This window comes from Bubalus kerabau, chromosome 6, assembly GCF_029407905.1.
Source record: "Bubalus kerabau isolate K-KA32 ecotype Philippines breed swamp buffalo chromosome 6, PCC_UOA_SB_1v2, whole genome shotgun sequence".
In the NCBI taxonomy this organism is placed as follows: Eukaryota; Metazoa; Chordata; class Mammalia; order Artiodactyla; family Bovidae; genus Bubalus; species Bubalus kerabau.
Genome location: NC_073629.1, coordinates 86,777,509 through 86,794,869, shown reverse-complemented (window position 1 = coordinate 86,794,869; position 17,361 = coordinate 86,777,509). Strand labels below are relative to the sequence as shown.

The 17,361-nt window shown below is 41.8% G+C and overlaps 1 protein-coding gene across 19 annotated transcripts in view; it reads left to right on the top strand.

Moving 5' to 3' along the window:
* FGGY (FGGY carbohydrate kinase domain containing) overlaps positions 1–17,361 on the top strand; it is a 514,571-nt gene that overhangs the window by 418,217 nt on the left and 78,993 nt on the right. For all 19 annotated transcript variants that reach the window (XM_055585688.1, XM_055585682.1, XM_055585690.1 and 16 more), the window contains one exon: positions 2,627–2,721. In XM_055585688.1, coding sequence (XP_055441663.1) covers positions 2,627–2,721 — 95 coding nt within the window. The remainder of the gene's footprint in view (positions 1–2,626; positions 2,722–17,361) is intronic.

The window sequence follows — 17,361 nt, the reverse complement described above, 5'->3', positions numbered from 1 at the left end:
ACCTGACTGCAGATGAGCTCAGTCAAGGATGCGATCAGAGGGCAGAGGCCTGCAGACTTGGTCCATACAGGTCAGTGACCCAGGACCCAAATCAGATAAACATGAAGAATTTGGGATTTTCCAGGCAAGAATAATGGAATGGGTTGCCATGCCCTTCTCCAGGGGATCTTCCAAATCCAGGGATCAAACCCTCATCTCTTATGTCTCCTGCATTGGCAGGCGGGTTCTTTGCTACTAGTGCCACCTGGGAAGCCCAGTTTAGTGCTTTCTCTAAGCCACAAACTCTTTTAAGTGCCTTATTTACAATATCACTTTTTTTTTTCTTTAAGTATAGAAGTTGGGTCAGTTTTTTATGAGAATGTTCCGAAACAGTATTAAAAATGCTCAAATAAGCTTGTAAATTCTCACAACAACTCTGTGAGATCAGTGGAATTTCAACCTCATTTTGCAGCTGGGAAAACAGGCACAGAGAGGTTAAATAACTCACCTAGGGTCACACAGCTAAGACAGGGAGGAAGCCAAAATTCAAACCCTGGCAGCCTGACTCCAGAGTACTTTGGGCTGCAACTGGAGAGCTGAGAGGGGATCCACCCAGCTCCCCCTGGAGTCCCATTCCCAAGGACAGGGGCCATGAGCAGTTCTTCTTTGCTCAGACCAGTGAGGCTTTAACAGGGTAAAGAAGGCTAGGAGGCAAGCAGCATGTGGGATGATGTCATGTGATAAGTCCAAAGCCCATGGGATGGTCAAGATCACATTCCCGTCCCCACGATCCCCAGACTCTGCAAAGGCTTGTCGTGCTCTCTCCACATGTGGCCCACACAGCCCTCCCACGTGGCCTGGTGTCTGTCCTGCCTTCTGGATGACTGATGGGCATCTACCCCATTCTTTCCCCACTGGTCCACTTTCCAGCCCAGGTGAAGTGCATCTAGAAGGCCTTCGCCCCTCATTGAGATTCATCCTAACACCACCATTCTGAAAGGGGTTGTGTTGAGCCCTGCACGTACCCTTTCCCATTAAATTCCAGCAAACCTGTTATTATCCCCATTTTACACAGGGGGAAACTGAGGCTAAAATGTATAAATGACTTGCTGAAGAACACAGGGCTAGTGGAACCAGGTTGAGCTTTTCCCAGAGACCACCCCATCTTATCAGCAAAATCTCCAGCACTGCCCCTGTGGATGGGGCTGGTATTCCTAAGTCCCCTGGGATATGTGTGAGAATTCTGTCCCCTGTTCCCTTCATCAAGGGTAGTGGGGGAAGGGACCCCAACCTTGGAGTGGGATGATGAGTTAAGAGATGGTGGGAGGGCAGAGGAGGCTATGTCCTGGAAGTCTTCCCCCGAAAAGACAGAAAGAAAAATCCAGTCTTTGGAAAAACAATGTCTTGAGTAAAGGAAGATCCTACAGGTCTGGCCACAGAGCTTACCTCTGTGGAGTTTGCTGCCATCTCCTGATTATCAAAAATATTTATATTTTATGTATTTTTTTTTCATATGCACACATATAAAATACTAAGAATTCTAAATTATTCCTATTCATCTTAAGTCCACTTTGAGCTAGGAGTGTTCCTCCCTACCTGGTGGACCCCTGTTCATCCTTCAGATTCTTATTGAATCCTGAGCTCCACTGCTCTGACCCCCTTCCCCGTCTCAAAAATTTATTCGTTCATTATATAAGCACTTGCATGTGCTCAATACCGGTCTCAATTCTAGGGATTCAGCAGTGGACAAAATAAAGCCTCTGCCCTCATGGAGCTTGTGTTCTAGCAGACAAGACAGAAAACCAGAGAAGTAATAATACAGTGTTGGAGGGCATTGAGGAAGTCAAGGGGGATAAGGGATGTTGTGGGTAAGTTGTCATTTTCCTTCGGATGGCCAGGAAAGCCACAATGGAAAGACGTTTGCACAGACTTGCAGGAAGGAGTTGCCCCAGGGACATCCTGAAGGAAGTGACCCAGACAGGAGGAACAGCACAGGCAAGGCCTAAAGCTGATTCAGGAAAGAGCAAGGTGACCAGATCATGCGGCCTGGAGGAGAGGAGGAGCCAGTCAGGGTGGGAGAAGTAGCCCTGGTCCTGGAGTGCCTTGTCAGCCTTGGTAAGGGCTTTCGCTTGCACTCTGAGAGATGTAGGAGGCACCCCCCCAAGATTCATCACACCCTCTGTCACACTTCCCTTTTCTTAGTGCATCTCAGTTATAGACCGAACCCCATGTGAGGCCTCTGTCTCTTTCTCATCCATCTCCCCTTTGAGACCTGAGTAGCAGAGAAGTCGGATTCATCTCTGTCTACCATAGGCTCAGTAGAGCACTTCAGAAAAGTTTGTAGAAAACTACTTGAAATGGCAGGTAGCAGCTAGCAGAAGCCTAAAAACCCTAGGCAGAAAGGTCTCCTGAGTTGAGGTGTGTGTGTGTGTGTGTGTGTATTGGTTCCCAGGGACCCTTGTCTACTGTACTGGCAGGCAGAGACAGGGAAATCGTTTAGAACCAAGTAATCCTACAGAACTGGAACTGCAGGGGGCAGGGAGGGAGCCCTGCCGCTGCCTTTACATCAGGTGTTTGTGCTGCTGGGGCTGCTGACTGGCTCCCCTGGCCCTGCTCCCTAACCAAGGTGTGGCCTTGTTCTGCACAGGCATGCCTGTGGTCCTGTCGCAAGAGGTGGAGTCTGTTCTTGTGGGCGCTGCTGTTCTGGGGGCCTGTGCCTCGGGGGATTTCGCTTCTGTACAGGTATGTGAGGACCAAGGGGTGGGCCGTGGCCCCGCCCCTGTCTGGGGCTGTCCTTCGTCTTGACAGCAGCTCATGTCTTGCAAAACACACACAGGATATAATTAAGAAATGATATGTTCCAGCCAGGGAAAGCACAAACACTTCTAGCCTCAGACGTATTTATTGCAGTTTTCATTTGACTTGGCCTTCGTTACTGTCAGTCGTTCTGTTCTTCTATTGGCTTTCTTTCTTTTTTTTTTCCTCCTTTAAAATAGCTCTTACATGATTTCATCTAAATTTCCCCATTTTTTTTTTCTTTTAGCAAGTGAAACAGGTAAGGTAGAAAACTTAAATTTTTCATGTGAATTTCTGATTTTTATTTGCTCCCTTCATCTCCACCAACCACTTTTGAAATACCTCCGAGGCCTCTTTCAACAAGAGACACAAATGAAAATGTTTGTAAAAGGGAATTAAAAGAAAAAATAAGGAACAGAGATACAGGAAGAAGGAAACAACTTGCTGGTGATGATGGAGCACACAATTTGACTCTGAGCTTCCTGGCAGCCAAGACAAAAAAGAACACATGATAAGTTGCATAATTCTTATTTTCAAAAAGAGGAAGCATATTAGTCTCTTTGGGAGACAAAGCTTTTCCTCCCACCAAATTGCAAAAGACTTTTCACACATGGGTTTTATGGAGAGATTTTGAGTTGTAAAATAATAAGGCTAACAATAGGTTTACAAAAAGGTAGAGAAACAATATGGATCAGGGCTCAGAGCACCAGCTCTGCAGTCAGCCCTCACTTGACTTGCTACAAGTTCTGTGATCTGCTGTCCACTCTGTTTCTTTATCTATAATAATAATCAGGAGCACATGAGTTCTTTCTCTGAATCAGGAATGTACATTCAGTCCCACAACAGCTCTATTATCCCCCTTTTATAGTTGATGAGTCTGAGGCAAAAGAAGTTAAATAACTTGGCTTATGTTGAAACAGCTAGTAAATGCCAAAATCAAGAAGTCTGGCTCCAAAGTTGTAACTGAAAGTCGAAGAAGTATTTGTTCAGCTGAGCATCAGAGAGCTTAAGTGACTTGCCCACGGTCTCAAGGTTGGGACTAGAAGCCAGGTTTTCCATTAGTAGCTCAGTAATGAGAGCTTTATTTATTGTAACCTTCTTTTGTACCAAGAACTATTCTAGGTGCTTTTCGTATAATCTTCCTGGTACCTCTCACAACCCACATGGGCAACAGAGATCCAGAAAGATTACAGAATTTAAGGGTACATATTGGAAATGGTCACATGCAAGGGTCTCATTCCAACACTTTTGAAAGTGTAATGCCCTGCACCCTGTCCAAGCCTCTCAAGCTGATGCTTATGAAATATCTCTTCCAAAGAATTGAACCCATTCATAACTGCTTGTGGATTTTAACTGGAGTTTTTATACAAAGATGGGAGAGTTGAATTTTCAACATTTTTCTGGATTTTCTGGTAACTGTCAGAAACGTCACATGGAGGTATTTATTGTTGAAATGTCAGTGACTTATTTTAATGTATTGATTGATGAAGATGTTCTCAGAACTAGCTGCCTTGCCCTCCCTGGGATGAAGCATAATTGCTAAAACAAAGCAATAGAGATGCTTACTAAGGCTCTGCATATGTTAATTCATATTATGAACTGGAAGTTTCTTTTCCCTTAAAATTCAAATGTTGAATCCTGAATCCTGCAGCATGATGATATTAGAGATGTGGCCTCTGGGAGGTAATTTGGATTAGGTGAGGTCATGAGGGTGGGACCTCTATGGTGAGATTTGTGCCCTTCTAAGAAGAGATACCGGACCTTGCTTTCTCTCTGTTATGTGAGGACACAGCCGAAAGGTAGCCATCTGCAAACCAGAACCAACCCTGCTGGCACCTTGATATTGGCGCCTTGAGAAAATAGATTTATGTTGTTTAAACACTCAATCTGGTATTTCGTGATGTCAGCCCAAGCAGATGAAGACACCTCATTTAATCTTGACAGTCTCCAGGTAGGGCTTTTTATTCCTGTGTTATATATGAAGAAAACCAGGCTCAGAGACGTTTTAAGAAATTTGCCCAAGGCTACAGTTAATAAGGGACAGAAACAAAATTGAAATCAAGGTCATATATATCCTCTGCCGATTTTCATTCTGTTTTTATTTATATTTTTCTTTTTTCTTGAAAAATGTTTTTTGGCTTCTTAAATGTTCAAGGGTGAATTTTCTGAAAAGGAATGTCATTGGTCACAAGGAGATTGTCTACAGCCAAAACAGAGTAGTGCGACATGATCTGACTGTTCTGTCCAATTCTTCATACCATGACTTATAGCTCCTCATTGATATTTTAGTCATATTTGGAGTTTCTAACTCTGAGAATATTCCACTCACATCTTCTCCTAGATGAAAACTGAGCCTCATCCCACACTGACGTCTTCTTCACTACATAATATTCTCCCTTTGTCTTCCAGAAAAGTATCTAAGATAAGGTAGATTGAATGTTGGAATCAGTGACTTGAGTAGCAACTGCAAGGCTTACCACATTTTAAAGACAAGCTCCCATTCTCTGTTCAACCCACAGAATTAAGTGCCTCTCCTGATTATTTTTAGGAGACACTATAATCTAGTAAAGAAAGCCCGCAGGTGCAAGAGACCTGAATCTTACCTGCCATCACGTGCCAGAGAGAACCCATGTGGTCTTGACTTCTGTGTGTGGTTGTTGTACATCTTCAAGCAGTGTCACTTGACCTCTCCAGGTGCTTGTTTCATTTGTTTATTTCCTTTTAAAAAAATGTTTAATTAAGAATTGCCAAAAAAAAAAAAAAAAGAATTGCCACACCTGTGGAACTGCTGAGATAGCGCCTTTGAAAGCTTCAGTGACCTCCATGAAGTTCAGTTCAGTTGCGTCCAACTCTTTTGTGACCCCATGGACTGCTGCATGCCAGGCCTCCCTGTCCATTACCAACTCCCAGAGTTTACACAAACTCATCTCCATTGAGTGGGTGATGCCATCCAACCATCTCATCATGTCATCCCCTTCCTTCTTCTCCTGCTTTCAATCTTTCCTAGCATCAGGGTCTTTTCAAATGAGTCAGTTCTTCACATCCAGTAACCAAACTACTGGAGTTTCAGCTTCAGCATCAGTCCTTCCAATGAATATTTAGGATTGATTTCCTTTAGGATTGACTGGTTGGTTCTCCTTGCAGTCCAAGGGACTCTCAAGAGCCTTCTCCAAACCACAATTCAAAAGCATCACTTCTTCGGTGCTCAGCTTTCTTTATAGTCCAACTCTCACATCCATACATGACTACTGGAAAAACCACAGCTTTGACTAGACGGACCTTTGTTGACAAGGTAATGTCTCTGCTTTTTAGTATGCTATCTAGGTTGGTCATAACTTTTCTTCCAAGGAGCAAGCATCTTTTAATTTCATGGCTTCAGTTACCATCTGCAGTGATTTTGGAGCCCCCAAAAATAAAGTCTGTCACTGTTTCCATTGTTTCACCATCTATTTGCCATGAAGTGATGGGACCAGACGCCATGATCTTGGTTTTCTGAATGTTGAGTTTTAAGCCAACTTTTTCACTCTCCTCTTTCACTTTCATTAAGAGGCTCTTTAGTTCTTTGCTGTCTGCCATAAGCATGGTGTCATCTGCATATCTGAGGTTATTGATATTTCTCCCAGCAATCTTGCTTCCATGAACCTCCATGAAGCCCAGGTATAATTATCAACATTGTTATAATGATTATGTTTGGAAATGTAAATGCATGTACACTTGGATTCATTCATCTCTCTCTAAAGAAGAGATGCAAACCTCTGTGCCCCAGGTCTGGGGACCAGATCAGGACTCTGGCAGGTTGAGGTGAAACAGAATAACTTCCTCCCTGTGATTCATATTCTTCAACCTGAACTTCAGACTTCAAACCTGAACTTCATAGATCCTAACTTGATCTTCAGGATGCCTGCTACCCCTTCCTTTAAGAAAACTGAGCAAAGCTTGCCAGCAACTCAGTGATTCCCGTGGGCCATATGTTTTGTCTTCTCATAGGCTACACATATGGTAGTTGGATAAAGAATTTCACTTCTTATCTAGATGGGCTGACTTTGGTATACTCAGCCAGTGGCATCTCCTTCAGATGAAGGAAAGGATAAGAAGACTCCAAAAGACCCAGGCTATGTGCCTGGGGAGACAGGATTTCCCAAATTCTTAGGCCCATGAATGGATGACATCAGCCAGGGATAGAGTGCTATGCCTTCCTTTGCCAGTACAAACAGATCAGAAGAACTTAGAGTTGTGAATTTTACTTATAGCTATTGCACACTTCTATATATTTCAATTCTGGGGAAAGTGTATCAGCTGGAGGGAAAGGGATAGTGGATGGAATTTTCTGATAGGTTATTAATGAGAGAGATTAGTCAAGTTACAAGGTCCATTGCTATTCAAATTTTGCACTCCACTGACAGTTCCTACTTCCACCCTTTGTTTATTTATCCATTCATATTCTCATCCTCAGAGTCTCCCTTTCTTCCCCTGCCCTTGTCTGCCCTCCCTTTAGACAGCTAAAGTCTTCCCCAGTTCAGTTCAGTCGCTCAGTTGTGTCCAACTCCTTACAACCCTATGGACTGCAGCATGCCAGGCCTCCCTGTTGATCACCAACTCCTGGAGCTTGTTCAAACTCATGTCCATTGAGTCAATGATGCCATCCAACCATCTCATTCTTTGTTGTCCCCTTCTCCTCCTGCCTTCAATCTTTCCCAGCATCAGGGTCTTTTCCAATGAGTCAGTTCTTCACATCAGGTGGCCAAAGTATTGGAGCTTCAGCTTCAGCATCAGTCCTTCCAATGAACATTCAGGGCTGATTTCCTTTAAGGTTGACTGGTTTGATTTCCTTATAGTCCAAGGGACTCCCAAGAGTCGTCTCCAGTGCCACAGTTCAGAAGCATCAATTTTTCAGCAGAGTCTTCCTACTCTTCCCTTTTCAAATTAGGGTCTCACAAAGGGTATTGATATAGCCATCCAGCCACATTAAACAATAGAATAATAATATCTTAAAGCAGGTGCCCCAACCCCCAGCCCATAAACGCCCAGCCTTCCTCCCTCCTTATAGTCATAAAAACATGGAATACAGGCAGTCTTGGCATCTATGATCTTTCTGTCTGACCTCTCCCCCATCCCTAGAAGGTCACCCACTGCTCCTCTGTCCATCAGTGCACTTCAAAGTGATCCTCTCTAATTCTGAATGTCCTGGAATGCAAATAATCATAATTAGAAGTTGGGAGCATCCCATAACAATTCTGTAGGCTCCTAGGTCCTGGAAAATTAACAAACTAGAAAAAATAACTTTATGAGCTATCAGCACGCTTCCATTTTCTAAGCACAGACAAAAGAGAAGTTCTGAGAAACGCAAAGGACACATAAAACAAGAAACCGGGTTCATGATGCCATGAGAGAAAAACTCAGGCCAATGGCAAAGAGGCAGAAATACAAAATGGCTTTCCACTTTCTGCTTCCTTCAGGCCCTCTGCAGAAGTCATTCGCTTCCTGTAATTTCTTATCTTATAAGGCAGTTTTTTTTCCCCAAGACTATTTATATAAAATAAGCTTTAATTCTAACAGTGCTATTTATCTTGACACCCACCCTCCCCACCTCGGGAGGAGGGGGGGAAGCAGTAGAGAGAAGCCTCTAAAGCAAAAATCAGCAAAATGAGACGGTGACAGGAGATCAGAATGAATTCAGCCATCTTTCAGGGTAAGGAAAACAAGCCCTTGGAATCAACCAATTAATCAAAACCTCTTTTCCTCCCATGGTGTGAGGGCTGCTGCCTCTGAAAACCATTGACTCCATGCGTTCCCACCATCAGCTTTCCTTGTCACGTTCCAGACAGACTCCTGTGTCTCGCAGACCAGTACGTGTAAGCGGCCAGTGGAGAGCGGTGATTACTCACCCTTTCTGTAATGTGTACCCACAGGATAAACTATCCACGCTGACCACAGTGGTCTACCCTCAAGGTCAGTCCTTGCAAACACCCTCACTACTTAGCCAAAGCCTCTCCTCCTTTCTGTTCTTTTTTGCGAGATTTTACTTCATTTGGAGCCAGTTTATATTCATCACCTATTATGTGCTTCAAAGCCTGTGGTTTTGTATGTGACACAATACGTCTCCAGTCTGCTTTATTTTGTGAGAGTCAACTTTCTGTGCTTTTTAGTTCTGTTTGGTTTTCTGTCACCATAAATACCAGTTTTACATTTTGCAAAGTAAAGTTGATTATCATGATCTTGCTTTCTGGAGGTTTGGAAGGACCGATAGATTTATATAATGGATGTTCAGAAATATGAAACCATCCCATTTCTTGGTACATTCAATATTAATTTGCTGAGTTTTTTCCTTTTTCTGGAATACAAGTAATAATAATTCGTGTTCATTGGGAAAAATAAGAAAATTCAGTTAAGCTGAAAGAAAAGTATGAAAACACTGATATTGCTATCCTAAAACTATCACTATATTATATTCTGGTTTCTATCCTTTTAATCCTTTGGTCCATATTTTTAAATTACTTTGTACTTTTCTTGATTGCAGAAATGTATTCATACAATGCCTATTGTTTTATAACCTTTTCCCCCACCCCAAAATACATAGTAAACATCTTTATTTATCATTTTTGTAGGCTGTATAATTTTCTGCCCCATAGAAAATGCCGTGACTTATTTTTTCCAGTCCTCTAGTTTTGAATATTTAGGTTGTCTCTGTTGTTTTCAGGAATGTTGCAACTAATAACGTCTCCGTAGCTAAAATTTGCCCACCACACCCTAAATTATTTCCAGAAACTAAATTATGGAAGTATAGTTGTTTGGTCAAAGAGTTTGCCCAAGCTTTAGGATTTTGATACATATTAGCACTTTATACTCCCACCAACAGTGGGTGAAATTTCAGGGCTCACATTTCTTGTGTGTAAGGAGTCTTTTGCTGTGAGTTTTAGTTTCATTTGGTTTTCATTCCCAGGCCTCTTAAAATCCCATTCATTTCTCATATGGTTCTGATACTGTCAGCTCTCTTTAGTAGCCTTTTGCCCTTTGCTGCATAAGCATATGCTTCAAGAGCTATGAGATTCTGGTTTCTTATTAAGTAGCTTCAGGTCTCTGATTGGATTTTCAATGTCCTATCCCATATGGGAGTGCCTTATAGAAAATCAACAGAAAATCCTGGAATGGTAATTAATTTAAAGAAGGATTAAATTAAGAATGTGATATTGCCCTTAACATTCTTTATACTTACTGCCATACCTGGTTAACAGTACATTCTTATATTTTTTGAAAATTGCTCCTACTCAAAAAAAACAAACAAGCAACAACAAATTTAGGTCCTGATTAATTACATATCTCTTACTCTAATCCAGTTTGCAAAATGGCATCATAGATATAAAAATCAAAAATTAGGGACTTCCCCAGTGGTTAAGATTCAGTGCTTCTACTTCAGGGGGACATGGGTTTGATCCCTTGTTGGGGAACTAAGATCCCCTAATGAAGACTTACTGTATAGCACAAGGACCTCTACTCAGTGCTCTGTGGTGACCTAAATGGGAAGGAAATCTAAAAAAGAGAGCATATATGTACACATATAACTGATTCACTTTGCTGTACAGCAGAAACTTTAACACAACATTGTAAAGTAACTATCAGTTCAGTTCAGTTCAGTCGCTCAGTCGTGTCCGACTCTTTGCGACCCCATGAATCGCAGCACGCCAGGCCTCCCTGTCCATCACCAACTCCCGGAGTTCACTCAGACTCATGTCCATCGAGTCGGTGATGCCATCCAGCCATCTCATCCTCTGTCATCCCCTTCTCCTCCTGCCCCCAATCCCTCCCAGCATCAGAGTCTTTTCCAGTGAGTCAACTCTTCACATCAGGTGGCCAAAGTATTGGAGTTTCAGTGAGGCATGGAGAGGTCATATAACCTTGTTCTTTTTGTTCCATCAAACCATGCTTTTTATATCTGTTGCTTGGAAAAAGCAGAGATTACCATGTGGCAGCTGAGCTGCCCTTCTAGGGTGGAATGGATAATAGAATATATCAGCATGCATGTTTATCATTGCTACTTTGTCGATTATGACTTGTAGAAATAAAAAGAAGAAACACACCCTCTTTGGTTTGGAAGCTTTCTACTTCTTTTGTTTGGAGAAGACTGCATACCATGTTCCCAGTAGTGTTTTATCTTTTTGTATTTAATCATAACCTGTCCATTTACTTTTTATAGAGGTAGATATAAAAAAGCACTTAACTAATTAAGAACTTGAGTTAAAAGACAGTTTTTATGGTATTGTTATTAACACAGAGGTTTAGGCTAACAAACATTTTTTTCAAATATCTCCTTCCTCCTGCAGTTTTTACTCAGGAACTTAAGAATTGGGCTTTTATAAAAGCAAACAATAGCCAAATATCTACTGAGTCCTTTAGTGGCTTAGGAGGATTTCAGAACTGTAATTCTAAAATAAAGTTTACCTACTTCTCTTTGACTTAATTTTGTTCAAGACAACATTTTATACTAGTACAAATCTGAAAAAATAGATTATTTTGAAGAAATGAATGTCTATACATACTTAATTCATCATTCTAATTATCATTTATGCTTTTACTTTTTATGGTGAATTTCCTTGTTGGGATAAATTAGAAATTTAGAAATTTCTAATAATTAGAAATTTCTAATAAATTAGAAATGAATAAGTTCGGCTTTTTTCTCTTTAGGATGTTAGGAATAGAAGATCTGTGCAATATAAATTTAATATTCAACACAGTAAATTAAGCTATAGAAGCAAATAAGACATGAGGGAAGATAAGACCTTTAGTTAAATCAGGAATTGTCTGTAATTCGGGAAAAGTTCTTAAAAATGCCTACACGTGCACACACATAAATGCACACATAGATACCACTGGACGAAGATTGATTCAGAGCCATGGAATATTTAGAGATCTTTCTGAAATCTATGAAAGACTTCTGATTGCATCATTGAGGCAAATGATCAAGATGTATGTGAGAGAAAAATATCATTATTACAGTTACTTATTGGAAATGTTTGATACTTTGCAGTGAGCCATAAAGTACTATGGGTACAGAAACTTGGATGTCATCTCTCTAATCATATACATATCAAAGAAATTTGAACATCTAAAAATTTAATATCATGTTAAAAGTGATTCATAAGGAAATTTCCTATACTATTATCATCATAAATTTTACAAATGAAGAAACAGGGTAGGAAGGTTTAAGCGACTTACCAAAGTCAAAGGCTAGAAATGATGGGAGCCAGAATCCAAGGCCTAGGCTAGAATTCCAAAGCTGAAGATTGTTCAACTTAATCATACTTGGAAGTGGACTCCTGTGGGGCTGAGTGTGATTACCATTATTTTTTTTTTATTTTTTAAAATTTATTTTATTGAAGTATAGCTGATTTACAGTATTGTGTTATTTTCTGCTGTGCAACAAAATGATTCAGCTACACTTATGTATACCCTCTTTTTCATATTATTTTCCATTATGGCTTATCACAGGATATTGAATATCATTCCCTCGGCTAACCAGGACCTTGTTGTTTATCCATCCTGTGTATTTTGCATCCTGTGTAGTTTGCATCTGCTAATTCCAAACTCCCAATCCATCCCTGCCTCATTCCCCCTCCCCCTTGGCAACCACAAATATGTTCTCTATATCTGTGAGTCTGCTTCTCTAGACAACTAGAATTTGAATATACATTAAAATGTCACTGTGTTAGTCAGGGTCTTCACAGAAGATACCCTCAAATGGATAGTTGTAGGGAGTTTAGTAGAGGGACTGTTTGTAGACTGACTCTGGAGAAATCACAAGGGACGATGTAGTACACTGGAATCTGTAAGAGCTGGACCTTAAGAGGTGAAGGAGGAACACAGTTCCTAGAACCTCTGAATCCCAGAAGAGGACTATATGGAGGCTACCAAGTCAGCTGTCTTGCCAGTGACCTTGGAAGTGAAGAGCTGGATTTTTGACCCCTTTCTCTTCCCTCTCACTGATTGGCTGTCAGGCTTCCATTGGGTGGAGTCAAAGTCAGAGGTCAAGGAAGCTCGTTGATATGGTCCATACACATGAGCCTGGCTCAGCCCAGAGGAGGGTGGGAGAGAGTGTTCAGGAGCATGTACCGCCATCCTCTGCAGTCATCCAGACTGGGCTGGGCAGGTCTGTCTGCAGACCAGAGGCCAATCTGTGAATGGTTTGTTACAGATTTGCAATGAGATAAAGCACTTGCATCAGAATGTAACTCAATTATGACATTTTGTTCATAACACAGTATTCTCAGTGAAAGAATCAGTGTGTTTACTTTCTGCCGCAACTCTTTTTGTCATTATGTCATGGACAGCCCCTTTAAGTAGCACTGATCAGATCTGCCAGCTCTGCAGATGACAGAGAGAACCCCCTTATATCTGCCTTTATTTTCCTCCCTTACCTTCTACTAAAGATAGGAAAACTGTCTGTGCCTCTTCTGAGATGGGCAGTGTGCTAAGGTACTGGAGATGACATTTATTTCTTGAAAATAGGTGATTAACCTCACCATTAAGATAGGAAACTGAGGCTCAGAAAGTTTAAATACATCATCTAACAAGTAAGCAGAGGTGGTGATCAAATCCAGAGCTAACTCCAGAACCCATGCTCTTCCTATGGGCTGCCCTAGGGCCATGCTTAAAATTACCTGACATTAATACTTAGGAAACAATGCAGAATTCTGGTGGGATTGCCTTGTTTGGAGGCCCAGAGCCGTGTTCTGGTGTCGGTAACAACCAAGTCATGGTTTCTGGGAATAGACACACCCCAACTCCCAAAAAATAGAACCATTTATGGATCCCATGTCACTCAGTTTTATAAGGCCTTTCCCAACCCAGCCAGCCAGATCAGAAGGTGAAGTCAGTTTGTTTCTAAGGACCTCATGTCTGTTTCTATCTCTTTTTTAATCTGGGAGTTTGGAAAGAAGATGAGGAGAAAGAATTCATGCAAGGGATACATTTCCTTAGAAATGTTATTAATTGGCTGGGCAAAACAAGAGAAGGAAATAAAATAGCTGCTCCTTACTAAGTAAAGGCATCTCATTCCCTTATCTCATTAAAAATTAAAAGCACTCTTGGTTTAAGTAGGGCAAATTAGTAATTAAGTGCTATATAATCAACTTGTGTAAACATAATATTGAAGGGGAGGCCAAATTAATCACTCTGCTGGCTTGTTTTTGCCCCCATTAATGCACCTTTTATTTTGGTCCTTCCTGTGATGTCAGGATGCATTTTCTGCTGTCCCTCTGCTGCTGGAGATAGGGTGGGCTGTGATAGCTGGGCTGTCAGATAACAGTGGGCTGGATCTTGAAAAGGCATGTGTCTGGGCCTGATTCAACCAGGTGCTGAGGCTCCCTGCTTCATTGTTTGACCTAGAGCTCATCAGAGGAAGGCTGCCATGTGTCAGGGACAGTCCCAGATGGTAGCAGGACAAAGAAGAATTAAACACATCTCAGGACCCATGGGGTTCCAATCTTGGGGGGAGAAGATGGACACAGGCAGATAGATACAGTTATGAAAAAGTCAGCACTAAGTGTAATGGCAAGGATCAGTGGGCCTTGGCTTGGGCTCAAATCATGACTCTACCACTTACCTTGGGTGACTTACTTAATTTCTCTGTGCCTCAGAGCCCTCATCGGTAAGCCTAACCATAATATCTGCATCATGATATGCTATCTCACAGTTTGTGTTGTAAGAGGCAAACACATGAGTACCTGTAAGGGTAGAACGGGCCTTCCAGGTGGCTCAGCGGTAAGGAATCCATCTGCCAAGTCAGGAGATACGGGTTTGATCCCTGGGTTGGGAAGATCCCCTGGAGAAGGAAATGGTAACCCACTCCAGTATTCTTGCCTGGGAAATCCTATGGTCGGAGGAGCCTGGTGGGCTACAGTCCATGGAGTCACAAAACAGTCAGTCACTACTTAGCAACTAAACAGCAACAAAGCAGAATCCTGTCTATTTAATGTTGGCTATTACTTAACTATACTTGCTCTACAATGGATAATGGAGCACCACGGAAGGAGTGTCTTCCATTGCCTTAGGGCTATGAGTGTCCTTCTGAGAAGGGGACATTTGAACCAGGCCATAGAGCATTAGTTACTCTAGAGCTGGAACTCTGTTTGGAGGGGCATGTGACCCAGGCTGGCTTTTAATCTTTGCATTGGAGTCCCTTCTCTGGAAGCAGAGGAAGGAGCATATACTTCAGTCCTACACAAATCTCTCTCCATTTCAATTCCACACAATAAATAGTAATAACTGATGGAGTTCAGTTGTGTTATGGCAACTGCCTGCCAAGTCTGGGGAGTGGAAGAGGGCAAATGAGCTACACCTGTTGTGGGCAAGATAAGAGGAAATCAAATGGGGCAGTAAAAAGTGTAAGTCACCTTATTCCACTCAAGGTGATGGCATCTCCTTGACTTGCTAGCTGGGTGAACCATCCCGACGGGCAAGATACTTCATTTCTCTCAGCCTCTGTGCCATATTAACTGACCCCACTGAATAACTCCAAATATTCTGTGAATGAAAGCACATTTAGCACAATACTCTGCATACACAAAAGTACTGTTATTATTTCCTGTATTGATTTAATCTTTACCTAAAACCCAGTCAAGTAGGTAGTAACATCATCCCACTTTATAAAGCAGGAAATGGAGGCATCAAGATGCTGATGAGCTCCTAAGGTCACATGGATGGCTGGTGCAGGGAGGAGGGTTCCTGTTTAGCTGTCTAACTCTAGGCTTACCCTCTGCATCTCCCTTGCTGCCCAGTGCTTCAGAGAGCACCTGGAGCTCAATTTACATATTATATGCTAGAAGTAGGGAAGATGTCACTTGATTATGTCCAGGCCCCTCACTTGCTAATGAGGAAGAAATCTTTTCTGCTGCTTGAAGGAACAATAGGATTCCCTTTAACAGATGGGGCAGGCCAAAGAGACCCACCCGAAATGATCATCCCTTGGATGCAATGGATGCAGCTACTTGCACTCATCTTGGCAGTTTTGCTTTGGGAAGAAAACAGTGTATTTATCATTCATACTCCTCTTCCATAAAGGATTTGAGCAAGCTTATAATAAACGGCTAAGCAGAATAAAACTAAGCAAAATAAAACACAAGTTAGAAGCTATGTAGAAAGAGAATACCCCAACTACTTAAACTAGGGGATCCTCAAATATATATGCCTTCAGGTGCCAACTAGTCTGTATAAGCGTGGGACAATACCAGCAAAGGCCAAGATGATTTCTTCTGCAGGTTGGAGAGTGTATACTCTTGCCTAAGGACATTGCCATTCAGGTTGTTTTAACCCTGCTTTGGCGAGTGCCAGACCAAGCAGATTTATGGGGCAGATTTGGTCTGTGGGTCTCTGACCCTGAAATAAGGGGATTACTTGGAGCTTCCCAGCAGCCAACACAGAACTGGGAAATAGGTCAAGTCAGATAGTGCCCACGGAGTCAAGGAAGTATACACCCATTCTCCAAAAGAGACTATGTCTTCCCTGCTATCAAATTCTAAAGTTGCCATTTCTTTAAAAACAAACTGAGAAATCCTTCTATGAAACTTTACAGAAGCAGCAAAAGAATTCATCCTATATTAAGTTGTTAAGAGTCCAGAGCAGAACATTGAAACTTGACTTGAACTTAAGAATTGCCCAGGTTTATAACTTTGTGGAGCTGTTGCTTGACCCAAGGGTAAAACTAAGAATACCCAGCATGGTAGATGGATAGCATGTCCCTTACCACTCTTCCCTGAATATTCCTTCCCTCAGCCAGCTTCACAAACAAAGCTGTGTCACTGACCTAGGAGTGTCTTAGAAGACCTCAGTACTAAAGCTGTTTTACCAGCCTGACATCAGGGACGTGCTAAAATGAAGCACCCATCAATCGAGAAGGGCAACAGATGTTGAAGCCTATCAGATGTCAGTAAACAGCAAGCCTACAGAGGCCAGTGAACTTGGCATCCTCCTAGCAAAAATACACTGTTGCCTTCAAGAGGGAACGCCATGGACTTTTATAAACTGCATTAGGTGATATATTTTTTCTTAACCTCTATTTTTTTTAAAGGGCAGATTTAATGTTCACAGAGTGTTCTAGGCTTTCAGCCCTAGAAGTGTAGGTCTTCAAAATATCCTCCCAGTAATTATGAGACGTTTCATGTTCAGCTTATCTAGTACCCTCCCTTTTACTGTTAGAAGTATGATTCATATTATAAGCAATAAATAGGACCATAGTTAAGAGCACAGACTCAGATGTCACAGAAGTCTGGGCTCCAGTCCTGAGTTCAGATGCTAAAGCTGTACATTAGGTCAATCCCTTTACCTCTCCTGTCTAAACTGGTGTTCTCACTGTACAAATGAGACTGTTTAAAGCACCTGCCTCAATAAGAGTGTCGTGAAGATTAAATGAGATAATATGTAGAAAGTATTTAGCACAGTTGCTGGTATGAATAAACTTTCAGTGAGAATTCTACAAAGTTAGAGAAATGTTTATGATACCTCTCCTTATTAGCTGACTGTAAATTACACGTTGTTATAGCTCTTTAGGTACATTATTAAAAGACAGCTGGGCCACTCATTTACGTCCTGTTTGCT